Below are 21,584 nucleotides of genomic sequence, written 5' to 3'. Positions count from 1 at the left end.
TGTTTTTTTGTTAGGGTAATATCATGATTACTTGAATTCCATACGAAATTATAAAAGTAATTTTGAGATCAGAATTTCAAACCTTTATTAGAAATGTTGTTGTTGTTATTATTATTATTATTATTTGGTAAAATCACTAAATCAGTGCCATTTTCACCTTTTTCTATAATTTGCGCTTTTATCTAAATCATATAGGGGAAGTATATTTAGTGTCATTGCCAGATTAAGTGAGGAAAGTGGATTACGAAGGAAGCCTTGCCTCAAGCATGTGTAAGAAGGCATAATTATGAAGAAGATGATAAAGATTTGAGAAGTAGCACAGTGAATGGGGTTTAGAGGAGAAATGATTGGCCAAGGTAAGTACTTGACCTCAAAAGAAAGCAAGAATAATAACTAAGTATATATATCTCTAAATTCCAGATCAAAGCCTCAAAATGCTTAGTGCTCCTTAATCATACCCATTCCATTTAACAGTTCCTTAACAACTTGAAGAAATCATGAGAGATAAGAGATAAGATAACTCCCTTCTAAAATTGATTAAAATTAAAATTATAAAAAAAATTCAAGACATGCTTTTTCTGAATCCCTCATAATTTTGCTTATGAAAAGTGAAAAATGGATAGGTTAAAATAATTAGCTTCAGCATTCATCAAAGAAAGGGAAAAAATAAAAAATAAAGAAATCTTCATTGGGGGAAGAATACACAAAGTGGTGGGTCAATGTCCAACTGGATTTTGCAATAATTGAACCTAAATGTTGTTGCTTAAGATGGCCCATGCAATGAGGCACTTGCTGCAAGTACTTTGGGGAGTTCCCAGTCGCTAGAAATTGAAGGGGAAAAGAAAAACAGAAAAGAAAAGAAAAGGGATTCGCTTTGCTAATTGCTACTACATCTCTATAGCCTTCAATGACATTATATCCTAGTGGCTTACAACATAGAGGCATGGCCCTATCTTTTCAGCCATTATTTTATTGTTGAGGAGATTCTTGACAAAACAATGTCATTCAGCCAGTTAACCCTTGAATTGGACGGTCAAGAAAAATTAGAGTCCCATGATTTTTGGGCAAAAAGACTGGCAACAACTAGACTTGTTCCCTTTCTTTCTTGTTGGGGATGGATTGAGTATTGCTAGCATTTCACCCCTGCTAGTTGTCACCCGCCCCATTCTCACATTAGACATGATAAAGGGGTTTTGGCATTCATTGATATAACCAAAATTTCTTTGTTTGCCACACAAAATGCCACATCAATGTCAACTTTTTCAGTATGTTATTTTACCAAACATTGGGAGAGATGTTAAATTTAGAATCTCTTTTGCTGCTCATACAATTTTTGTACTTTTCTTCCTCTCCCAACCAGTCATATCTTGTCTTAAACACACGTTACTGTTCTATTTAGTATTTTTTAAAAACATTATAAATCTTAATTACTAATTTTTTTAAAAAAAATACATCTCAACAGTTAAAATTCGAGATTTACTCGATTTAAAATTAATCCTAATTAGGAAAAAAAGGGGGGAACTTGATGGTCCACTAATGAATTGCTCAACGTGCATTCTTATTCATGAATTATTGAGAAAGGGTTTTGGTGATGGATCATAGTAGACAAAGGCATGATCATAACTTCAACCAATATGCTCTCAAGTTGAACGCCTACCAACTTCAAACCAGTTGCACCAATCAACCTTGTTTGAAGAAAAATGCACCAATGTTTTCACCAACTTTTAAAGAAAATGCAAGTCTACAAAAAGAAAAGCTAGTACATTTTTTTGACATTAATTGTTGGGGTAAAGCATAAGGAAGGCATGTGCCACATTTCCTAATGTGATTAAAAGCCATAAAGTATTTGGACTGACTTTAAATCCGAAGAATTAAACCCCATACATGAACTGCGTGAATCAGTTGAGCGAAGTCCAAAACTCAAAATGCATAAAATATCAGTGTAATAATGGTCAAACTAATCATAACATTGATATAAAATGATTATTTTAATCCTTGCTTTAGGGCATTGTCATTTTATAATTTTTTCTCTCTTATTTGTTTAATGCTGGTGGGTAAGGTATATAGCCGACAAACATCTTCCTTGATGCCCACATCATCAATAATATTCCCATAAAGAATGGTGCACACATTAAACCCCCTTCCCCCCCGTGCGCATGTTAGCACTAGCCGTAGCAACTGCCGATTTTTTCTCCCATTTTATTCCGCTCTTTTTTTTTTTCTCCTTGTTTTTATTTGTGGGCACGGAATAGATGCTGCCATCATTAGCAGAAGTTTTGATCACAATTTATGTGCAAAAAGATAATAATAGAAAGTATAAATAAAGTGTAAAAATTTTCAAAACTGGAGTCTGAAGTCTGAAGTGGAAGAGTGGAAGGCTAGGGGTATCTGGCGTGGCTTCTATGGGGGGATGTGAAATACCAAATTTAGCCTTCCACAGTGTCTGACTCTGACTCTCGCTTCGATACTGTGTCTGAATCCGTATTCCTGAGCTGCACAACAGCAGAGAAAACAAATACCCTTCCCCCCCATCTTTAAACGCTGAATGGTGCAGTCTCTTTCAACTCACAAAAAAGCAAAAGACACCCTCAGAAATTAAAATAAAAAAAAAAAGTCCCCCAAAAAAACAAAAATGAAAGTGGTGAAAAAGTTTAAGACTTTGATGTGATATTAAGTAATAAATTAATGAAAAAACAAATAAATGGGAGAGGAGAATACTTTTTTTTTTTTTTGTTGTTGTTGTTGGAAGGGTGGTTTCTGATGTAGGAGTTTGTTTGCTTTTGGGGCCTAAAACCTTCCCCACTAGATGATGAGATAATCATGTACCCCCAAGAACCTCATTTTCAAATGCTGGACACCAAACTGAGTATAGAGAGAAAGCTGGGGCCAGTGGGAGTGTTAAAAGGGAAAAAGAAGAAGTTACCCACCTCTTTTTTATCCAAAGTTTGATGATTGATTCCAGTTGGGTTATCTTAGAAACCAACTGGGTTAAAGTCCAAAATTTTGGTTTCAAGATGAGATTTTTTATAAAAAAGTTACAATCTTGATATCTTCTTTTGGTCTTACAGATTTTGAGGCAAGGTTGAGAGAGCTAGGCATAGAAAAAAGCCAAATTTTTTACTTACTTCATTTAATGATTCCCTTACAGGTTGCCGAAAAAAACACTGGGTTGGGTTCAGATTGTTTGTTTTGGCATGATTGCTAATCCTTTTTGGTGTTGTTTCAAAAGAAAGGCTTGGTTTTTGATGGGTGAAAGAAAAAAAAACCTCCTCATATTTGAACTATAAAGTGGATGGTAAAGAGAGAAGGCAAAGAGGTTTGGAGTTTGGACCACTTTGCTTTCTTGGTATGGTGCTAATTGGAGCTTGTTTTTGTTGAGAAATGAGCTCAGTTTTCTGCTGAGTTTGTGTACTTGGTTAGGTGAAGAATTTTCTTGGTTTCATTTTGGCAAATTTGAATCTGCTATGGAATTTTGATCTTGGGGTCACCTTAGAGGTTCTATTTTCATGAGTTGTTCTTCTGGAACTGGGAATTTTGTGAAGCTCTCAAGGCTCCTTGGGGAAATACGTAAGTGTGCTTTGGTCAAGATGTCTATGAACGGCAAGCTTTCTGGTTCTAATTGTAGATTATCAGCAAATTTCAGGCTGAAGAAGGCAAAAGAGACTATGCATGGGCCCAATTCTTTCAGGAAATGGAAGAGAAACCTTCTCTTTCTCTGGCTTTTAGGCTTTGTTTCGACAGGAATTATTTGGTTTTTCTTGAGTTTCAATAGTGTAGCTTCGGAGAGGAATGAGAAAAGTCCTGATTCTTGTGAGGAGAAGGCAAGAATCTTGCTCCAACATTTCAATGTTAGCAAGAACCAGTTTCATGCTCTAGCTTCTTTCTTCTACGAATCAGATCAGGTAATTTTGTATCTTTGATAGCTTTAGACTTTCCCTGTTTTTGGTTTAATTTGTTTGGTTTTTAGTTTGAAATTAGTGTATACTGACAAAAACTTTTTTTTTAAGAAGGTTCTTGTTTGGGTTTATAAAGGCTGAATTCGGCAAATATAATAGGATAAGACAAATGTGGCTTTGTTCTATCGGGTTTTTCCTTTGTCGACGATGGTAATTGGTTTTTCTTAGTTTTAATTGTAGTTGTGCTGGAAAGCATTGAAACCATGAATCTGAAAATGGGATTATGATATGGTAACCTATTTTCTTATCCTGTTATCCTGGCCTCGTATAGTTGAATAAATGATTCCCAAAAACGAGTACAATCTTCCTAAAATTTAAATATGTAGAGTGGTTTAAACTCATGCATTACTCCTCATTTTCATTCAAGCCTGATGGGTGAGATCCCTTTGAATTGTTCACTTTCTCTGCTACGATGTTATTCTTCAAAAAGAATTCTTTTATAAAGGAAATGTTTTCTAAGTCTCTTTCCTTTTTTCCTTCAGAATTACATAATCTGAATGTTTTGATAGAGTGGAATTGTATGAACCTGTCCTATTATGAAATAATGGAAGCAAGCACTGGAGAAAGCATACTTTAGATCTTTTCTTGCTAGGAAATGCTTTATGATTTATAACTTGATAAATTACAGATTCCTTATTCTCTGACATCATAGAGAACTTTGAACAGTATATAAACCTATGTAAGTGGTTGAGATCAGGAGTGTCTGAAGTTTCTTTTGTGAAAAGGTAAGTGAGTCTGCATAAAGATAGTTGTATCCTGCCATTTATAGCCAAAGGAAGGTTTTCATGTTATGTATATTAAATTTTATAGAAAGGTTATGAACTTATGATGCTTTAGTTCCCACATGAATTGAGTTTTTGACTCTATCTTCCCCTTTTCAAATGATGACACACGGTTTTGTTTGTTGCGGAGTTGAACACCGTCTTTCTCACTACAAATGTTGTTGCAAAGATGAATGTCTTAGATGTTCTACATGTAATGTCTTTCATTATCTCATTAGTCTGCTTATTACAGATAAAATTCCTCGAATGTACCAGAGATTCAGGACCTAAAAAGCCATCAAGTGATGGTATTGCCTGTGCTCTTAAGGTACTGTGTTCAGAGCACCAAGACCTCAAAAAGCAGCAGATGTGGGTTGTAAGAAATACAGAACTTAAGGATCAATGCCCAGTCCAAGTTGAGAATATTCCCAGCGAGCATGACTTGTCATTGCTGGAGCACGATACCTTATCATTTATCTCACAAATTGCAGTTTCATTAGTATCATGGGAGCATCACAGTGGTGGAAAGGTAGCGGCCAGATTTTTTAAAACATCTGCAGTAAATATTCAACCTTTTAAATTCAAAAGCAAAATTAATGCTAAAATAATTCTTCTATCTGATGGGAAAAATTTTGTAACTTATTTCCCTTCCCCCTGGAGCGAAAAGAAAAAAAGAAAAGAGAAAAAAGAAAAAGAATGGACCATACGTGGCTATTAAATAAATGGTATGAAAAAATGAGTTGTTTAGACTTGTGGAGCTGTTTTTGGCTGCACAAAATTTCTGAAAAGAAGCTGATGTATTTATGCTGATTTAGTTAGGTTTATATGTGCTCCTAAAACTATTATGTGTAGAGTGAAGCAACATAAAATGTTAAAGACAATTCCATTACTAAGGGAATGCAATGAATTTTTACAATCCTTGGTTGCTGAATCCTGATTATCTTTATGAGTGATATAATGAAATTTGTTGTATGAGTTGTGAACTTAACTGTCAGGACCATACATATCATACAGTCAAGCATATGCATGTGAATTGAACATGAAGTAAAATGGCATTTATCCAAAAGAAAAACAAAAGGATGGAAAATGCCTATTTTTTGCCCCTCCAAACTCTTTTCGTTAATCAATAATGCCTGGGTCGTCTATGTATAGATAAACATACTGAAATTGCTTGTTGAAAGTGCTAAATAATTGGGATTATGCCAAATCCAGATATCCATGAATCCATGAATAACGCTATTAAATTTACTTTTTTTTGGTTGGTTTGTCATTAAGCAGAACATCTCACAAAGAAGTGCACTAGGAGTCGAATCAAAAGACAATTGTGAGAACTTGTCATTTTGTATGGTGAAAGGATGTTGGTTGCTTCTTGTTGGAGTGATACTGAGCTGGAAGATTCCTGGAGTTCGTTTGAAGCTCTGGAGGAACAGAAAGAATGAGCCAGCTCTGCTGCAGCCTGTGGCTCAGCAACTACCGCTGCTGCTGCAACAGAAGCAGCAGCAAACCCAGAGCCCTCCTAAAGGTGCAGGGAAGTGGAGAAAGAAACTCTTAATAACATTTGTATTTGTGGGGATCTTTACATCCTTCTGGTTATTTTGGCATTTAAACCAAAAGATCATTTTAAGGAGAGAAGAGACACTTGCCAACATGTGTGATGAAAGAGCACGGATGTTGCAGGATCAGTTCAATGTTAGCATGAATCATGTTCATGCGTTGGCTATTCTCGTATCCACTTTTCACCATGGGAAGCATCCATCTGCTATTGATCAGGTCATATTCTATATGCTTGGACCTTAATATCAAATGCTTTTCTAATTTAATTCATATAAATAAGACCATGCTAATGGATGATGGCAAGTCTCCATTATACTGTATATCTTACATCACTTTGCTTCGATTAACTGATTGACATGGTAATCAACCACTATGGAACTATAATTATTGGCTTGAATTGTATATGAAAGTCAGTGGCTTACCAAGTAGACAAATCTAGTTCTACTTGTATGTTGACTTGAACTACTAATTTAAAATCTGCAGAAAACATTTGGTGAATATACTGAAAGAACAGCTTTTGAGAGGCCACTTACTAGTGGTGTCGCTTATGCACTGAAAGTTCTTCACTCAGAGAGGGAGCAGTTTGAGAAGCAGCATGGATGGACAATAAAGAAAATGGAAACTGAGGACCAGACTTTGGTCCAAGATTGCCTGACAGAAAATTTGGATCCTGCACCCATTAAAGATGAATATGCACCAGTAATATTTTCACAAGAAACTGTGTCTCATATTGTTTCTATTGACATGATGTCTGGAAAGGTATGTTTTGTTTACCTTAGGCTGCAATCTCTATCTAATTTCCTTTTATAAACAACCTCTGCACTTCCAAACAACAAAATAAAGAAAGGGTCAAATTCTTCCTTTTATCTTTTTTACTGTTTTTATTTGAAATTCTGACACATTATTAAGGGTGCATTTGTCATTACTTCTTATTAATACTTACTTTCGAGTAAAACTATCTTACTCTCAATTAGAGCTATCTATGTTTGTGTGGGGCACGTGTGCTGGCATTAAGTGTGTGTGAGCATGCATTTGTGCTGATGCGTGCACACAGACACAGACACACATCCATTTCCCATTCTTAGAACTGCCCTCTTACATTATCTGGCTGACTTTGAATTTTGTCTATTGGATATAACCTAGTTTCTTTTGAAGCTCATAATGGAGATCAAGCTATATGATTGCAAGCGTGCATTAAATTTTGTGATTAATCAAATTATATGTTGTACTCCTACAAAATCTGTTATAAAAAGCTTCATGGATTCGCAATTACACTACTTGATAGTGATGCTGCTGGAATATTGTTTTATACAGCTGGTATGTGTGTGCCATGTGCTTTATTTAAAATTTTGACAGGAAAGTTAGGCACCTTTTAACTAGATATCAGTTTTAAATTTTGTGCGAAGGTGAGGAGAATCATAGGGAAGCATTAGTGCTGTACCAACCCAAAATGGACAAGAAAGAATGAAGTCCTTTAGCCTTTGAGACACCTTTGAGTTTGGAATTTTAGAAAAAAATCAGTTGAACCATGAGAAGGACAAATTCGAGAAATCAACTCGTAGTGAAGGTCATTGTGGTCAATAAATTTGCCAAATATGATCCTAAGCGTTGCACTTGGAATCAATTAAGTGTAAGTATTGCTTGGACTATTGGGTCTGCCTGGGACTGAAAGGCCCAAAGACAATGATAATACACAAGATAGACAATGATCGTCTGTGTGAGCTTATCAATGTGGCTTTCATGGTGAACCATGTTGTCATTGTCTTCTTGGTTGTCAGTGCATTCTTCCACTTTCAATTTCTCTCAACATTGATTGACCACAACTTTCACATGATCTTGGGGGCTTCAGAATGACATAGGGCTAGTACATGGAGCTATTCCTAGATGTGATGTGGATGATGTAGGAGGTTTAGAGCAAATGAACTATAGTCATGTTTTGTAAATGATGTTAGAAGTAACTAAAATCTGAGGTTTGAAATTACGGGTTGAGATCTGGTTGTATTCTTCGTTTTGGACCATAATCAAGGGGTGTGAAATAATAACTATTAACTATTAGCCTCACTAGGTCATTCTAGGAATATCCGAAGTAGAAGGAAGTGTTACGCATGATAAGCTTTAAAGAAACAAAATACTTCCTGAATTGTGATAATACTTAAGCTGTAAAGACTGCAAATATAAAAAGCTTATGCAGTTTCTCCATTGTTGTTATCCTAATAACAATTAATTCTTGACCTTTGAAGCTAAAACATCTGGAGCAAAACAATATAAACTGGGAAAAGAAAAGATAAAAGACCTTAAATCTTCTAGAAAGAGTCAAAAACAAAAAAAACTGTTAATTAGCTTGCAACATAAAATTTAGAAGAAAGAAAAAAGGGATTCTGTGGGCATCTCTGCTATGCTGTGAATGATTCCTGCTAGGTGGTATGAAAGTACTTGGTACAGCAAGGGAGAAGAAAGCGAGTAGGGAGAGGAAGAAGATATGAAAGAGGGAGAAAAGGGAGAACGAAAGGAACTAGAGAGAGGAAAGACGAGGATTTAATTATCCCAAATTCAAAGTGTGACTGAATGAAAATAGAAAGTATTGATAGTTAGAACCCTTGTAACTCAAGTTCTTAACAAGTAGGAAATTTCAAGAATAACCCTTCCTATAAGTAAAGCTTAATAACCTAATGGAGGTGTTGCAAATTATCCCATTTCAGGAGGAAGAAACAAGTTCATCATCCAGCATTTCTGCAATCCCTTAAATTCCTGCAGAAAAACTATGAAACAGAGCAGGAGGCTTTAAAGTACCTTGGTTCATATCCTCCCCATTGAAAGCAGTACTAACATTTAAAGAGTAGGCAATCGGGTAAATTTGCTATAATTTCAAGTTTTTTGAATGATGAAAATGGTTCAATGGTTGTGGCATGCAATTTCTTGAAGCTATCCAGTAAACATTCAGGATGGGTTCATACTGTGACAATATTACTAAAACTAAATTTCTCAGCCATGCAATGCACAGTAGCAACAATTCTGTGATCCGCATTATCCATAACAACGTTTTGTTCAATCTCAACGCAAAAACATGAACGTAATAGGCAAAGGGATCGACAAGCTTGGAAACACAAGTATTAGGAGGGAGGACGAAATTGATAGGGGTATGGTGTTTATAATCATAGTACTCAATTCAATTTTTCTCAGAGACCAAATATAAGATTTAATAATCAACAAATCCCTTTTGTCCTGTTAAAATTGTAGGCCTACTATTTTAGTTGGTTCCCACTAGTAGGAATACATGCTCACTTGCCTAGTTGTAATGTTGAATACCATTTGCTGAAGGTTTTTACACATAAAAGAACACTCCTTAGAAGTGTGTCTACTTCTTCATTCTCTCTCTTCTTCATTTAGCCAATAATGCTAAGGTAATTTGCTCTTTCTACTGTTATACAGGAAGACCGTGAGAACATCCTGCGGGCAAGGGCAACTGGAAAGGGAGTATTGACATCTCCTTTTAAGCTGTTAAAATCCAATCACCTTGGTGTTGTTCTCACATTTGCTGTTTATAACAAGGATTTGCCTCCAAGTGCTACACCAAGGCAACGAACTGAAGCTACTGTGGGGTAATTGTCCCTTCAATTATCTTGATTTTCTATACAATAATTTTGGAGAAGTATTTTTATTGTTGTGAAGTAGCTTATTTTTATTTTTTAAGAAAATTTTTCAATGATGAATCTCGATTACAGGTACCTGGGTGCGTCTTATGATGTCCCCTCTCTGGTGGAGAAGCTTCTGCACCAACTTGCCAGCAAGCAAACCATTGTTGTCAATGTTTACGACACAACCAATGCATCTGCTGCCATCAGCATGTACGGTACTGATGTAACTGATACTGGCCTACTGCATGTCAGTAGCCTTGATTTTGGAGATCCATTAAGGAAGCATGAGATGCACTGCAGGTTAGTTTTCCCAAAAATTAAAAAGAAAATATTGGCAAAAAGGTGTAGGATGGTATATTTTCTCAAGTGTTTTTCTCTTGTAGGTTCAAGCAAAAACCCCCGTTACCTTGGACAGCAATTAATGCATCAGTAGGAGTCCTAGTTATTACTTTGCTTGTCGGTCATATCTTCCATGCTGCTATATGTCGAATTGCAAAAGTAGAGAATGACTACCGTGAGATGATGGAGCTCAAAGCTCGTGCTGAAGCTGCAGATGTGGCCAAATCTCAGGTGCATTTGCTACCACTAGCTAACAAGTTTCCCTCCTTTCTAGAAATTTGGCTTAATTGTATGAAAATTTTTTTCTCTAGTGATTTTCCATTTTGCATGTAAAAGTTTCTCCTAGAAAAATGGCTATAAAGGAGTAATTCTGCAGTGTTTTCTAACTTAACGGTTTTCCCTTTTGTAGTTTCTAGCAACTGTTTCCCATGAGATCAGGACTCCGATGAATGGTGTTTTAGGTGATTAGAAAGCCTTTCATTTGTATAAATATAATTCTCTATTCCAGCAAAACTAACATAATACTTATGTTTCTTTTCATAGGTATGCTGAAAATGCTGATGGATACAGAGCTTGATGCGATCCAAAGGGACTATGCTGAGACTGCTCATGCTAGTGGGAAAGATCTTATCTCACTGATAAATGAGGTCCTTGATCAGGCTAAGATAGAATCAGGCAGGCTTGAGCTTGAGGATGTGCCCTTTGATCTACGCACTCTTCTTGATAACGTCCTCTCACTTTCCTCAGACAAATCTAATTATAAAGGGATTGAGGTAAAATCAAGATATTCCTCTACTATATATATTTTAAAATTCATCTGATTTCTCTTTGTCTTTCTGCTTTTCTTGATTTCCTTGCATAATCTTGTTTGTTTGTGTTCTTTGAACATGAGAAGTTGGCAGTTTATGTATCCGATCGGGTTCCTGAAGTTGTTGTTGGTGATCCCGGGCGGTTTCGGCAAATAATTACAAATCTTGTTGGAAATTCAATTAAGGTTGGTTATGTTTGAATTTCCCTGTTTTCTCCCTTTCAATTTCATCATATAATTAAAACTTCAATTGCCACAAGACTAGGAAAATAATAAGTACTTGAACTGGATGCATTTTTCTTGCGGATAATTGAGGGAGGCTATCACCTCATCTTTTTTGTCAGGTTCTCAATCCTATTAAGTTCAGTTTGGCTCTGACCCTGTTTTGATGACTTAATTAGTTGATAGCGGTAGAGGTGGACTTTCCCAGGACAACACATGCCTTAAAGTAGAATATTCTTTGCAAATGAGAGAAGAACACAATTTTGATTGTTAATATTTACCGCTTAAAATAATTTTAAAAATGAATGCAGCTATATGGTAACTTAATGTAGCCAAGGTTTTCAACTCATGAATGCACGGAATTCACCATTCCATGGTTCTCTCATGTTTAACTTGCACTAGAAATCCAGGAAATCAGATGAATATTTAGGTTCATCTGTTATTCCCAGTTTCAGATCTTTGTAATTGTATGGTGAGTTGCTTGAGTGTGTTCCCTAATTTATTGCTCCTTAAAATTGCAGTTCACGCAGGATAAGGGACATATTTTTGTCTCAGTGCATCTGGTAGATGAAGTGAAGGGTGCATTTGATGTGGGAGACAAGGTGCTGCAACAAGGCTTGAACTTAGTTCAAGACATGTCAAGCAAAACATATAATACGTTAAGTGGGTTTCCAGTGGTGGACAGGTGGAGAAGCTGGGAGAACTTTACAATACTAAATGGCAAAGACTCAATGGAGGATCCTGAAAAGATTAAATTACTAGTAACAGTTGAGGACACAGGTGTGGGAATTCGTTTAGATGCACAGGATCGAATTTTCACTCCTTTTGTGCAAGCTGACAGTTCCACTTCACGACATTATGGTGGGACTGGAATAGGATTGAGCATCAGCAAACGTCTTGTACAACTCATGCATGGGGAGATCGGGTTTGTGAGTGAAACTGGCACTGGCAGTACTTTCTCATTCACTGCAGCTTTTGGAAAAGGTGAAGCGAGTTCTCTGGATTCAAAGTGGAAGCAATATGATCCAGTGATTTCGGAGTTCCAAGGTTTGGGAGCACTGATTATTGATAATAGAAGCATCCGAGCTGAGGTTACAAGATACCATCTTCGGAGATTGGGAATATCTGTGGATATAACTTCCAGTATGGAGTTAGCGTACACCTATCTGTCAAGCACTTGTGGCACAAGGTAGATAGAATAGTTATGGTGGTACTTAGAAGATTGAAGGCTTTTGATATTCTACACGAACATATTTCCATATTAGAAAGCTCTTATTTGAATAGTTTACAATATTAATCACTACACAAAGGACCTTAGGGAAAGATAGATCAATATTGCAATATTTTGCTCTAACTAACATGCATCACGGTAAACACTCTAGGTATTGTTCTGAATCTGAACAGCTGATATAAACTAGAAAACCAACATGTGCACTTTAATTAGCTGTGTGGAGTTTTTGAGGGCTTTTAATGAAGCAGTTTCTGAGAGTTACCTGTTCATATAAAGATAATCTAATACACACGTGCACACACTATACTTTAATATATACTTTACGCTGCAGTTTTTGAGAGTTACCTTTAATGCAACAGTTTTTGGGGTAATGTATGCGTGTGTGTGTGTGTGTGTGTGTGTTATATCCTTTTTCACCTGCTTCAATATTTATAAGTATAATATTGACAATAATAAGCTTGCTGACTTATCAAAAACAAGAATTTGAAGACACTTAGTTTAGATATTTGAATTAAAGGTTAATGTCACACCATTAAATTTTTCTTGGTTTCGCTGATGCATTTTCCTTTGTTTCTTCTGCAGTGCATTTGCACATTTGGCCATGATTCTTATTGACAAAGATGTTTGGAATCAGGAAACAGTTCTTCAGTTACGATCTTTGCTCAAAGATCATAGGCAAAATGACAGAGTAGATGTTTCGACAAACCTTCCAAAAATTTTTCTCTTGGCTACCTCCATGAGCCCGATTGAGCGCTCCAAGCTTAAGACTGCTGCTTTTGTAGATAATGTGCTGATGAAGCCACTTCGGTTGAGTGTCTTGATTGCCTGTTTCCAAGAAGCCCTTGGAAATGGTAGAAAGGAGCAAGTACATAGAGAGAGAATGTCTACGCTTGGGAGCTTACTACGAGAAAAGCGGATTTTAGTGGTTGATGACAATAAGGTTAACAGAAGAGTGGCAGAAGGTGCTTTAAAGAAATATGGAGCAATTGTTTCCTGTGTGGAAAGAGGCCAGGATGCACTGCACAAGCTTAAGCCACCCCATAATTTTGATGCTTGCTTCATGGATCTCCAGATGCCAGAAATGGATGGGTAATCAATCTAACTGCCTTTAACTTTACTCTGCCAAGTTTTATGCTTGCTTCATATCAGCATACACTTGAAACTATGCCAAAAGAGGCCTTAATGTCAAGCAACAGTGGTTATGATGCATTTACTAAGTGCATGCATTATATGAGGCAATATAATTATTAACTTTCTCCAAAACCAGTTATGTGGGTTTTGTTATGATGGGGTAAAACAAGCTGATTTGTTTGATAGATTCTTAGTCCAATAAGGTATTTGGTGAACTGTAATTTATTTTTGTTGTAACTTGTTACCTGTGGGTGCATCTCCGAGATATGTTCTAAATGGGAAGAGATCTCATATGCCATGAATGCTCTTAACTACTGATAATATGTTATGACCAGTTTCCTGTTCAGTTTTTCTTCAATTAGAGTACTTAACAATCCTAACACTCGAAATATTATGCAGGTTTGAAGCTACTAGGCAAATCCGCTGCGTGGAGAGTGAGGTCAATGAAAAAATTGTTTCTGGAGAAGCATCCATTGAGATGTACGGAAATGTGCATCAATGGCACATTCCAATTTTAGCAATGACAGCTGATGTCATCCAAACTACAAATGAAGAGTGCATGAAATGTGGGATGGATGGCTATGTGTCAAAGCCTTTTGAGGAAGAGCAACTTTATTCAGCTGTTGCAAGTTTTTTTGAGTCTGGTTGATAGAGTGGGAGGTGGTTGAACTTTCTTTGTCCAGGTTGACCCCTTTGTCATTTGGTTCTCTGACAAGTCACAAGCCATAACTGCCACGAGGCTGCACTTGACCTATGTCTTGCCCCATACCAGTGGTCGTCTAAAATATGGTAATTTTCAGCATCACTCTTATCTTTCTGTTCTAAATTGAATGTGTAGTAACCTAATATTTCATGTGTGCTTCTTGTATATTGCTTCACTCCTGTACTTCGACAAGGCTTCCTCTCCTTTTTCAATTTTCTCCACAATCGTTTTATATTGTGTTCTTTTAGCTCCAGGAAACATGCTTTCTTTTGTGCTCTAGTTTTCCTTTTTTTTTGGTTCAATATTACTTCAAAAATCTCCTTTCAAAGTACTCATTTTAGCAAACCTATTTCATATCTTTAATCTATAAACTGCAACTTCTATGTTTCTTGTTGTGGGTTTTCATTTTTTTGTTCTTTTTCTCTCTTGAAGGTGATAAAAACTTGCTTCTTCATGTACATATCACGTACGAAATCATGAATTCAGAATATTTGATTATGTTGGTGTGGGTTTTATCTTCAGGAATGCTGAGCTTGCATCCATGGTTTTGCTTTCAAGTGTGTTGAATACCAGGGAAGAGTAATCAAATTCTTCTGACCCCTCGGTAGTCATCCACTTGGCTTAATATATGATCACTTGCCAAGGACAAGGAAAAAAGTGGTGGCGTTTCCTGTACATACCGACCAATTTTTATTTAATTGTAATTAAGTGGCCTCCATTCTTTTTTCGCCCCCATATTTTATATGTTGTAAGCCAAACAATAAAATTTTATGTAGAGTTTCCACGTTTCAAGCTCTTGTAAAATGAGTGATTAAATTTAATCCGTCCTGTCAGCTTTTTGTGTTGGACAATCTGCACAAGGTACATGGATCAAGGTATGAAGTATTCATACTGTTCGACTCATATATGTGCGTTTTGAGATGTTAGTATGTTACCCTTTTACATTCAAATGGACTTAAAAGGGCGATATGACAAATAATGTTGCTGGTTGGAACTTGGAAATTCAGTGAAGCTTGAGCAAGTAGCAAACTCCCTCATCAGAGAAATTAAAGCTGGCAACGCATATGGGTATCTTTGCTGAAAGATTGTGTTCCTCGAGTCTTGAGTGCTTTGGTTGTTTGCTATGAAGAGGTCCCCTTGTTGTAACCATGACTTTCCATTGTCCATTAGTATTCTTTTCCTTTTCTTGGTACAATCAGTGTAAACTAGTTGTAGCATGTAATTTTGCGGTGGTTGTAAGTAATCAATTGCTTGATTTGATTAGAGTTGGTAAACTTGTTCTCTCCTTTTTATCTTATGATGTTGCCCAGCACTTGTGGATATGGTTATGAACTGGTCACATGAAAGCCTTCTCAGCCATCACAGTGTGCTTAGTTGTGGACGGTCAAATTGGAGATTCTGCATCCATGATGTCAAAATCTAAGCTTGTTGCTCGAAGTGCCCTTCTTGTTCCTCAAAGATCATTCATTTGCTCTTTTATTTACTTATTTATTTTTCATCTTTTGCATACTAGGAACACTGCTTCCAATATTTAGTATTTGAGCAGTTTCTGAGTTGAAGATTGCTTGAAACATCCCATCCTTTCTCTGAGGTCGAATTTCTAAAAGGTTCACCATAACATGGCAGGCAGTGACCAGGTGCTAGCTGCTGAAAAGAACCCCACAGTAAAAATTGAATGCCTTCGGTACACATCCACACTGAGCTTTGCTTTTGTTACAGGGAATACCTTTATGTCTAGTTTGTCATAAAGTTAGAAGAAGAGCCAACATGAAGCCCATACGTGAGTTCACATGGCTCCTACTACGTCATTTTGCAAAGGGACAAACCTAAAAGACCACAACATTCTTAGTATGTTTCTGCCTTTCACACTATATAAGGGATATTGGCTGCTTGCGGTCATGAGATTTCTCAGTGGATAGATCATTTTCCCAGTATCCAGATTGAGTACCACTCCCTCCCAGAAAAAATGTCACTCTTGTTGATAAGGATAACGCTTCTTCTGCTGTTGCTGTCAATGATTCCTCAAAAATCAGGCATGATTTTTTCTAACTTAGAATCTAAAGTTCTGTTTTTCAACCTCCAAATGAACAAACTGTCATGTTTGTTCTGCTCTAATCTTCTATGCCACATATACATCTCCTGTTTAATCCTAGCATGAAAAAACCAGGGTACATTTTCAAACATACAGAGTCACATATTTAAGTAGTTATTCCTAGTTCAGAAAACTCCTAAGCCAGAAATGTTATCTGATGCATTGAGACAAGATAAAGCAATCTTGTATGCTGTATTTTCTAAAATGCTGTTTCCTGTTCTTGTTATGCCAGTAGGGGAGTTTGAGCAATGGTGCATAGCTGATGAACAGACTCCAGATGATGAGTTGCAGGCAGCCCTGGATTGGGCTTGCGGGAAAGGTGGTGCAGATTGCAGTAAGATTCAGGTGAACCAGCCTTGTTATTTTCCTAACACTATGAGAAACCACGCTTCCTACGCATTCAACGATTACTTCCAAAAGTTCAAGCACAAAGGCGGATCTTGCTACTTCAAAGGAGCTGCCATGATTACAGAACTAGATCCCAGTAAGCATTAAACAAAGATACTCCTTTCAATTACTATATCGCATGAAAACTTCTGCAATATATAGTTAAAAAATCATCGTATTGATTAAACATATAGAAAATGAGCAACTCCCACGTGCCTGGAAAGTGCAAGTCATGTGAGATTGCTGTTGGTTTACTCGTTTAGAGAACATTACGGAGCAACTTGCATCTCAACGATACTAAAGCAATGGATTAGCTGACGCAAAAGGCGAAAAGAAGATAAAGGCATAAGGGCAAAAGTGAATAACAGCTCACTACTTAACTCCTTTTGTCTATAATCAAACTTCTTCTTTATGCTTTAATGACTAATTTTCCTTACTGATTTTTTCAGCTTCTTTTTCCCCTTGGTAATAACGTTTCTTCCATGTATTTACCTGCAGGTTATAATTCTTGTCAATATGAGTTCATTCCCTGATCCAGAGGCAAATCAATTCATGTCATAAAATCAGATGTCGATCCCTTCCTCGGTCGAGTTTGTTCCTCGTTCTACTTCTACCTCTGCATTCATGCGTTGAGATTTACCATTTCTTGTCTACAAGCCGAAGGCTTTCAATACTGTGGTAGAAATTGTTTTCAGCCATTGTGATTGATTTTGTGATAATTGAAAACTATTGACTATCTTGCAGACTGGTTCCCCATTTTTCCTCTTTCAATTTGCTGGATTAATGTTTTTTTTTTTTTATTTCAAGAAAAACAAAAGTTACTCATTTGCTGGGGGTCCAACTGCAACAGAAAATGCATAATTTCTTATACTTCAACAACCAAATTTTGTCCTATGATCATAAATTAACAATTAAAAGCATGTTTATACCATATAGACTGAGGATGATCATGCCGGAAAACAGCAAATTCTACACATGCCACAAAAACAAAACGCACAAGGCAATGTTGATAATTACTTTTTTTTAATTCCCTTCCAAAAGGAGTGAGAATTATGTAACAGTATAGTTCTTAGATCCATCCACAGGGCATCTGATGAGACAATAACAAGCAAGTGCCTATACAGAGGTTATATTATAAACAAATGGCAAGACAAAAGGACAAGTAGTATCGAAAGGTATTACCAAGCTACTGTTCAATCCCAAAGCATATATGCCTCAAGTTGGGAACTTCTTGATGCGACAGCATAAGTCTTTTTTAAGATCATTCCAATCCTCAGAATAATAAACTCGCCCAACCTGCAACAAAAGCAAAGCCGCCCAATGGAGCTAGGGCAGAATAGTTTCTATCTTCGAGATACGCTGCAGTGTAACACCTACGCAGTCCATAACAACTTAATTACATTTTCACCATAGTTAAATACAAATTCTGCACCTGAATGAATTCAAGGGTGGTATAAACACATTTGAAAGATGGTTTCATTGAAAAGCACAGAATGGAGAAACAGTTTTTAAATGACACTCAGAAAGTGCAAATGCAACATTATCCAAAATTATGCACTTGAAATGAGAAGGATCAGAAGATATTAAATAACATTCAATTCCAACATCTTTATTTACATTATAGTATCAAGGTCCAGCCTATTCCCAAAACAGGGATTTTTCTTTTTCCATGCAAAAAGTCTTCAAAGTAGTTATCATGTAAATGGGTCCTAGTTGCTTTGAATGATATTTTGCGTGCGAGAAGAAAACCCCTTTGTGGAAATAAGCTCATTCTAGTATCAAATAAATTTACCCAACATTCCAAATACAGTTTGGATGGGGAAAAAAATAGCACTAGAAATTAGGAGGAATGCCGGTGTCAAGTTCAGTACTTTCCTTCTATAGGTATTTGAGTCACACAACCAAGCATGATAGAACTGTAACCCGTCACTGGAACAATCTTACAGGGGAGATGCAACTTGGACAGAAGACAAAATATAAGCGTGTGCAACTGATTACTTTTATTCATACTGATGCATAATACCTGTTTGCCAAGTAACTGTTCAAAGTTTCTATTTGTATATCAAATCACTAGGGCTTTAATTAGTTAAACAAAAGATACAGAGAACTCGTGCAATTGAATGAGTGGTGTTATAATCTATAAATATCATTAACAGGATGCTATGCCTATTCAATGCATTACTAATGGATGACATCCCCAGAACCATGAACAATTTCATGTTACAGCATAAACACATCCTGACACTTCAAGGAATCTGACATTCAGCAACAAAAATTTTTAAATAATGCTGTAAGGGTGCTGCAAATGATTGTGATGCAAAATTTATTTGCAGCAAATTTATACATTCTTCTTGCGAAATACAGTTCACAATAACTTATTGCAGCATCAGACCTTTTATAGTGCCAAAAAAGTCTCTCTCTTTTTTTGGCAACAAGATATAAATTGCTGCAAATAGTTATGACGCAAAAGGTATTTGCAACAAATTGTGCACTCTTTTGCTGCAAAATGTATTTTGCAACAGCCTAGCACAAGTCTTTTTATGCTAACAAAGTTCAAATTTGCAAAACTATAAAAGATGCTATAAAAGCATTTGTTGCGAAACGCTGACTTCCTACTAGTTTCTCCTCAATTTTATAATGAGCACCTCCATCGTTTATTACTTTATCATCACTTGTCAGAGTATGAAACATAAACTCCAGTCCATTCAAAACCATCACTAACTTCTGTATGGCAAGCAAGATTGAAACTGTGAAAAGAAAAGAAAATATAAGCAGCTCTCCCGCCTATATAAAAGCATTACTTTTTAAGAGAAGGGTGAGATTAGAGTCCTAAGTGTTAAGGCAAAAGTCCAAAAATAACCCAACATATGTAATCTTCACAAACATAAATGGAATTCAAGTAACTTCAAATTCACCAAATGTTTTGTTTTCAAATGAAGCATTTATCAAATGAAAACTACAAATTCAATAAATACCAAAGAGAAGGGCAACTTACGATCCAGAGAAAGCAAGAATGCCAGCAGTCAGAAGGCCTCCAAACTGAAACATAACATACAAGAGCTCTTAAACCAATGCTAACTCAACTTGGAGCAATAAAATTCAGGGCATTATTTGATTAGTCTCTCATAACTAGAACAATAAACAACCACTCAATAAACAATAAATTAGTTTTCAACAATGCTAACCGAACAATGCAAGGAAAACCAATGGGAAAATAAATAAATAAATAAATAGGCAAAAAGGGGACTAACAATATGGGGGCGTTTGGTAACAGGGGCAGCAAGAAGAGCAGCTGTGTGAACCAAGTGGTAAAGAGATGCAGTTTGCCATACCTGCTTTTATTATTCAATTATTTTGCACCAAAAAATAAGAAAAAAACCAAAAAAAAAAATTAAGCAACAAAAAGATTAAAACGTGAAAATTTTGAGTGAAAAAATGGAATGGGTATTCCAAAACTGACCTCTTTGAAAATGGGGTTTTCAGGTTTGAACATATGGAACCCATATGTGCCCAATCCAAGAGCTGCTATCCCTGGTTTTTTTTTTTTTTAAAAAAAAAGAAGAAAAACACATAAATAAATATAGAACATTATAAAAAGAAAGGATCGAAAAAATTAGAGAAAGAAGTTGAAACCAGAAACAGCAGCAATTTTGTGCCAGTGATGAAGATCCATTTCAGGAATTTTCATACACTCTCTTGAGTCTCTTCTTTCTTCAATTTTGACTTCTGGTAGCATGATGACGATCCGTGCTGCAGCAAGCAAACTTCTTATTCTCAAAGACGGAGGTAAACGACGCCGTTAGTTACGGCTGAAACGCATACGTTTATATGGTTTTCCGCTTTTTGCCCGCCATTTTGGTTTTCTTCTTTCTTAACATTAATTAAACTTTTAATTAATTGGATCAAAATTTGAAACAAATACATTAATATATTAATTACACGTGTTAGACAAGACAAGGTTTATATGATTTATTAAATAAATCAAATTTAAAATTTTATAGGACATGATTATGACATGATAAATTCATTTAAACATAATTAATTTATTTAAATGATATCATAAATCATAAACCATTAAAATAAATCATATTATATGAATTGATACGATAAAAGATAAATTAAAAGTGTCATACGTGACTTAAATGAGTTTAATCAGTTTAAAATAAAAAACTATCGTATCTTATTTGTATTGATATTTTAAATTTAAACATATTTTAACTTTATATCGTGCTTGTATCGTGTTAATCAATAATGTCAAAAAATTATCAAAGTACCTAAATGGAATTTCATATAGCTGCCACCCTTAATTCCTTGTTTCACATTAGTGCTCTTCAAGGATCAAGATTAAACCACACCATTTTGTATCATGTAAATCGACTCTAGCAACTGAATCTTCATTCTTGTTTCTTTACTCTTGTAGAAAAAATCAAAGATCTAAGTAAAAAAACTAAATTGCTTGATAGTTAATTCGTTTGATTACTTGATGAAAATAAAAAATTACATAAGGGCTATTTATAATAGTCAATTAGACCTAAACCTATTTGGTGTGCAAATAAAATAAAAAACAAATAAGGAAGTATTTTAATCATAAATTTCTTTATAGTATGAGTAAATTAAAAGGAAAATAGATAAATATTACATAAGAAAATATTATCTCCTTGACTTGAAGATACTCGTACATTTCGTAACAATTTCCCTCAAATTGGTGTGGGTGACGAGTTTGAACTCCATCAAGCTTACCATCAATATTATGGGTATTCTCGCC

General features: G+C 35.8%; 3 protein-coding genes across 6 annotated transcripts; 2 read left to right on the top strand and 1 right to left on the bottom strand.

Annotated features, from left to right (window-relative positions):
• Nucleotides 1-2,764: 2,764 nt before the first annotated feature.
• Nucleotides 2,765-15,614, top strand: HK2 (histidine kinase 2). The gene is made up of 14 exons (XM_088802931.1): nucleotides 2,765-3,902; nucleotides 4,971-5,246; nucleotides 5,996-6,487; nucleotides 6,755-7,030; nucleotides 9,701-9,870; nucleotides 9,994-10,206; nucleotides 10,290-10,476; nucleotides 10,655-10,706; nucleotides 10,789-11,018; nucleotides 11,141-11,239; nucleotides 11,797-12,464; nucleotides 13,089-13,595; nucleotides 14,037-14,426; nucleotides 14,863-15,614. The coding sequence occupies exons 1-13, from the start codon at nucleotides 3,507-3,509 to the stop codon at nucleotides 14,284-14,286; spliced, it is 3,816 nt and encodes a 1,271-aa protein (XP_088659057.1). The 5' UTR covers nucleotides 2,765-3,506; the 3' UTR covers nucleotides 14,287-14,426; nucleotides 14,863-15,614.
• A 128-nt stretch (nucleotides 15,615-15,742) lies between these two features.
• On the top strand, nucleotides 15,743-17,570 carry LOC18612436 (glucan endo-1,3-beta-glucosidase 4). Its single transcript, XM_007049231.3, has 3 exons — nucleotides 15,743-16,373; nucleotides 16,665-16,916; nucleotides 17,318-17,570. Exons 1-3 carry the CDS (start codon nucleotides 16,307-16,309, stop codon nucleotides 17,350-17,352), a joined length of 354 nt encoding a protein of 117 aa, XP_007049293.1. The 5' UTR covers nucleotides 15,743-16,306; the 3' UTR covers nucleotides 17,353-17,570.
• Nucleotides 17,571-17,802: 232 nt separating this feature from the next.
• LOC18612435 (uncharacterized) lies at nucleotides 17,803-20,610 on the bottom strand. 4 transcript variants are annotated; one of them, XM_088802932.1, is made up of 5 exons: nucleotides 20,453-20,610; nucleotides 20,280-20,350; nucleotides 20,071-20,154; nucleotides 19,815-19,858; nucleotides 17,803-18,192 (listed from the first exon to the last, which is right to left on the bottom strand). In XM_088802932.1, exons 1-5 carry the CDS (start codon nucleotides 20,553-20,555, stop codon nucleotides 18,093-18,095), a joined length of 402 nt encoding a protein of 133 aa, XP_088659058.1. In that variant the 5' UTR covers nucleotides 20,556-20,610; the 3' UTR covers nucleotides 17,803-18,092. The 4 variants fall into 4 exon arrangements, with proteins under 4 accessions (XP_088659058.1, XP_007049292.1, XP_088659059.1 ...); XM_007049230.3 differs by having other exon boundaries at nucleotides 20,071-20,151; XM_088802933.1 differs by lacking the exon at nucleotides 17,803-18,192 and adding an exon at nucleotides 19,450-19,566.
• Nucleotides 20,611-21,584: the final 974 nt, after the last annotated feature.

Source organism: Theobroma cacao, chromosome 1 (genome assembly GCF_053813885.1).
Source record: "Theobroma cacao isolate CCN51 chromosome 1, ASM5381388v1, whole genome shotgun sequence".
Classification (NCBI taxonomy): Eukaryota; Viridiplantae; Streptophyta; class Magnoliopsida; order Malvales; family Malvaceae; genus Theobroma; species Theobroma cacao.
The sequence above is the reverse complement of the archived record's forward strand: the minus strand, read 5'-3'. Positions and strand labels throughout refer to the sequence as shown.

Excerpts from the sequence above, each read along its gene's own strand:
- HK2 (XM_088802931.1), top strand. The coding sequence starts at position 3,507 with ATGAGTTGTTCTTCTGGAACTGGGAATTTTGTGAAGCTCTCAAGGCTC. Across the intron at positions 9,871-9,993 it reads CGAACTGAAGCTACTGTGGG|GTACCTGGGTGCGTCTTATG; the intron begins GTAATTGTCCCT and ends TCTCGATTACAG. Across the intron at positions 11,019-11,140 it reads CTAATTATAAAGGGATTGAG|TTGGCAGTTTATGTATCCGA; the intron begins GTAAAATCAAGA and ends GAACATGAGAAG.
- LOC18612436 (XM_007049231.3), top strand. The coding sequence starts at position 16,307 with ATGTCACTCTTGTTGATAAGGATAACGCTTCTTCTGCTGTTGCTGTCA. Across the intron at positions 16,374-16,664 it reads AATGATTCCTCAAAAATCAG|TAGGGGAGTTTGAGCAATGG; the intron begins GCATGATTTTTT and ends TTGTTATGCCAG. Across the intron at positions 16,917-17,317 it reads GATTACAGAACTAGATCCCA|GTTATAATTCTTGTCAATAT; the intron begins GTAAGCATTAAA and ends ATTTACCTGCAG.
- LOC18612435 (XM_088802932.1), bottom strand. The coding sequence starts at position 20,555 with ATGCTACCAGAAGTCAAAATTGAAGAAAGAAGAGACTCAAGAGAGTGT. Across the intron at positions 20,155-20,279 it reads AAAACCCCATTTTCAAAGAG|CAGGTATGGCAAACTGCATC; the intron begins GTCAGTTTTGGA and ends GAATAATAAAAG. Across the intron at positions 18,193-19,814 it reads ATTCTTGCTTTCTCTGGATC|GTGTTACACTGCAGCGTATC; the intron begins GTAAGTTGCCCT and ends TGGACTGCGTAG.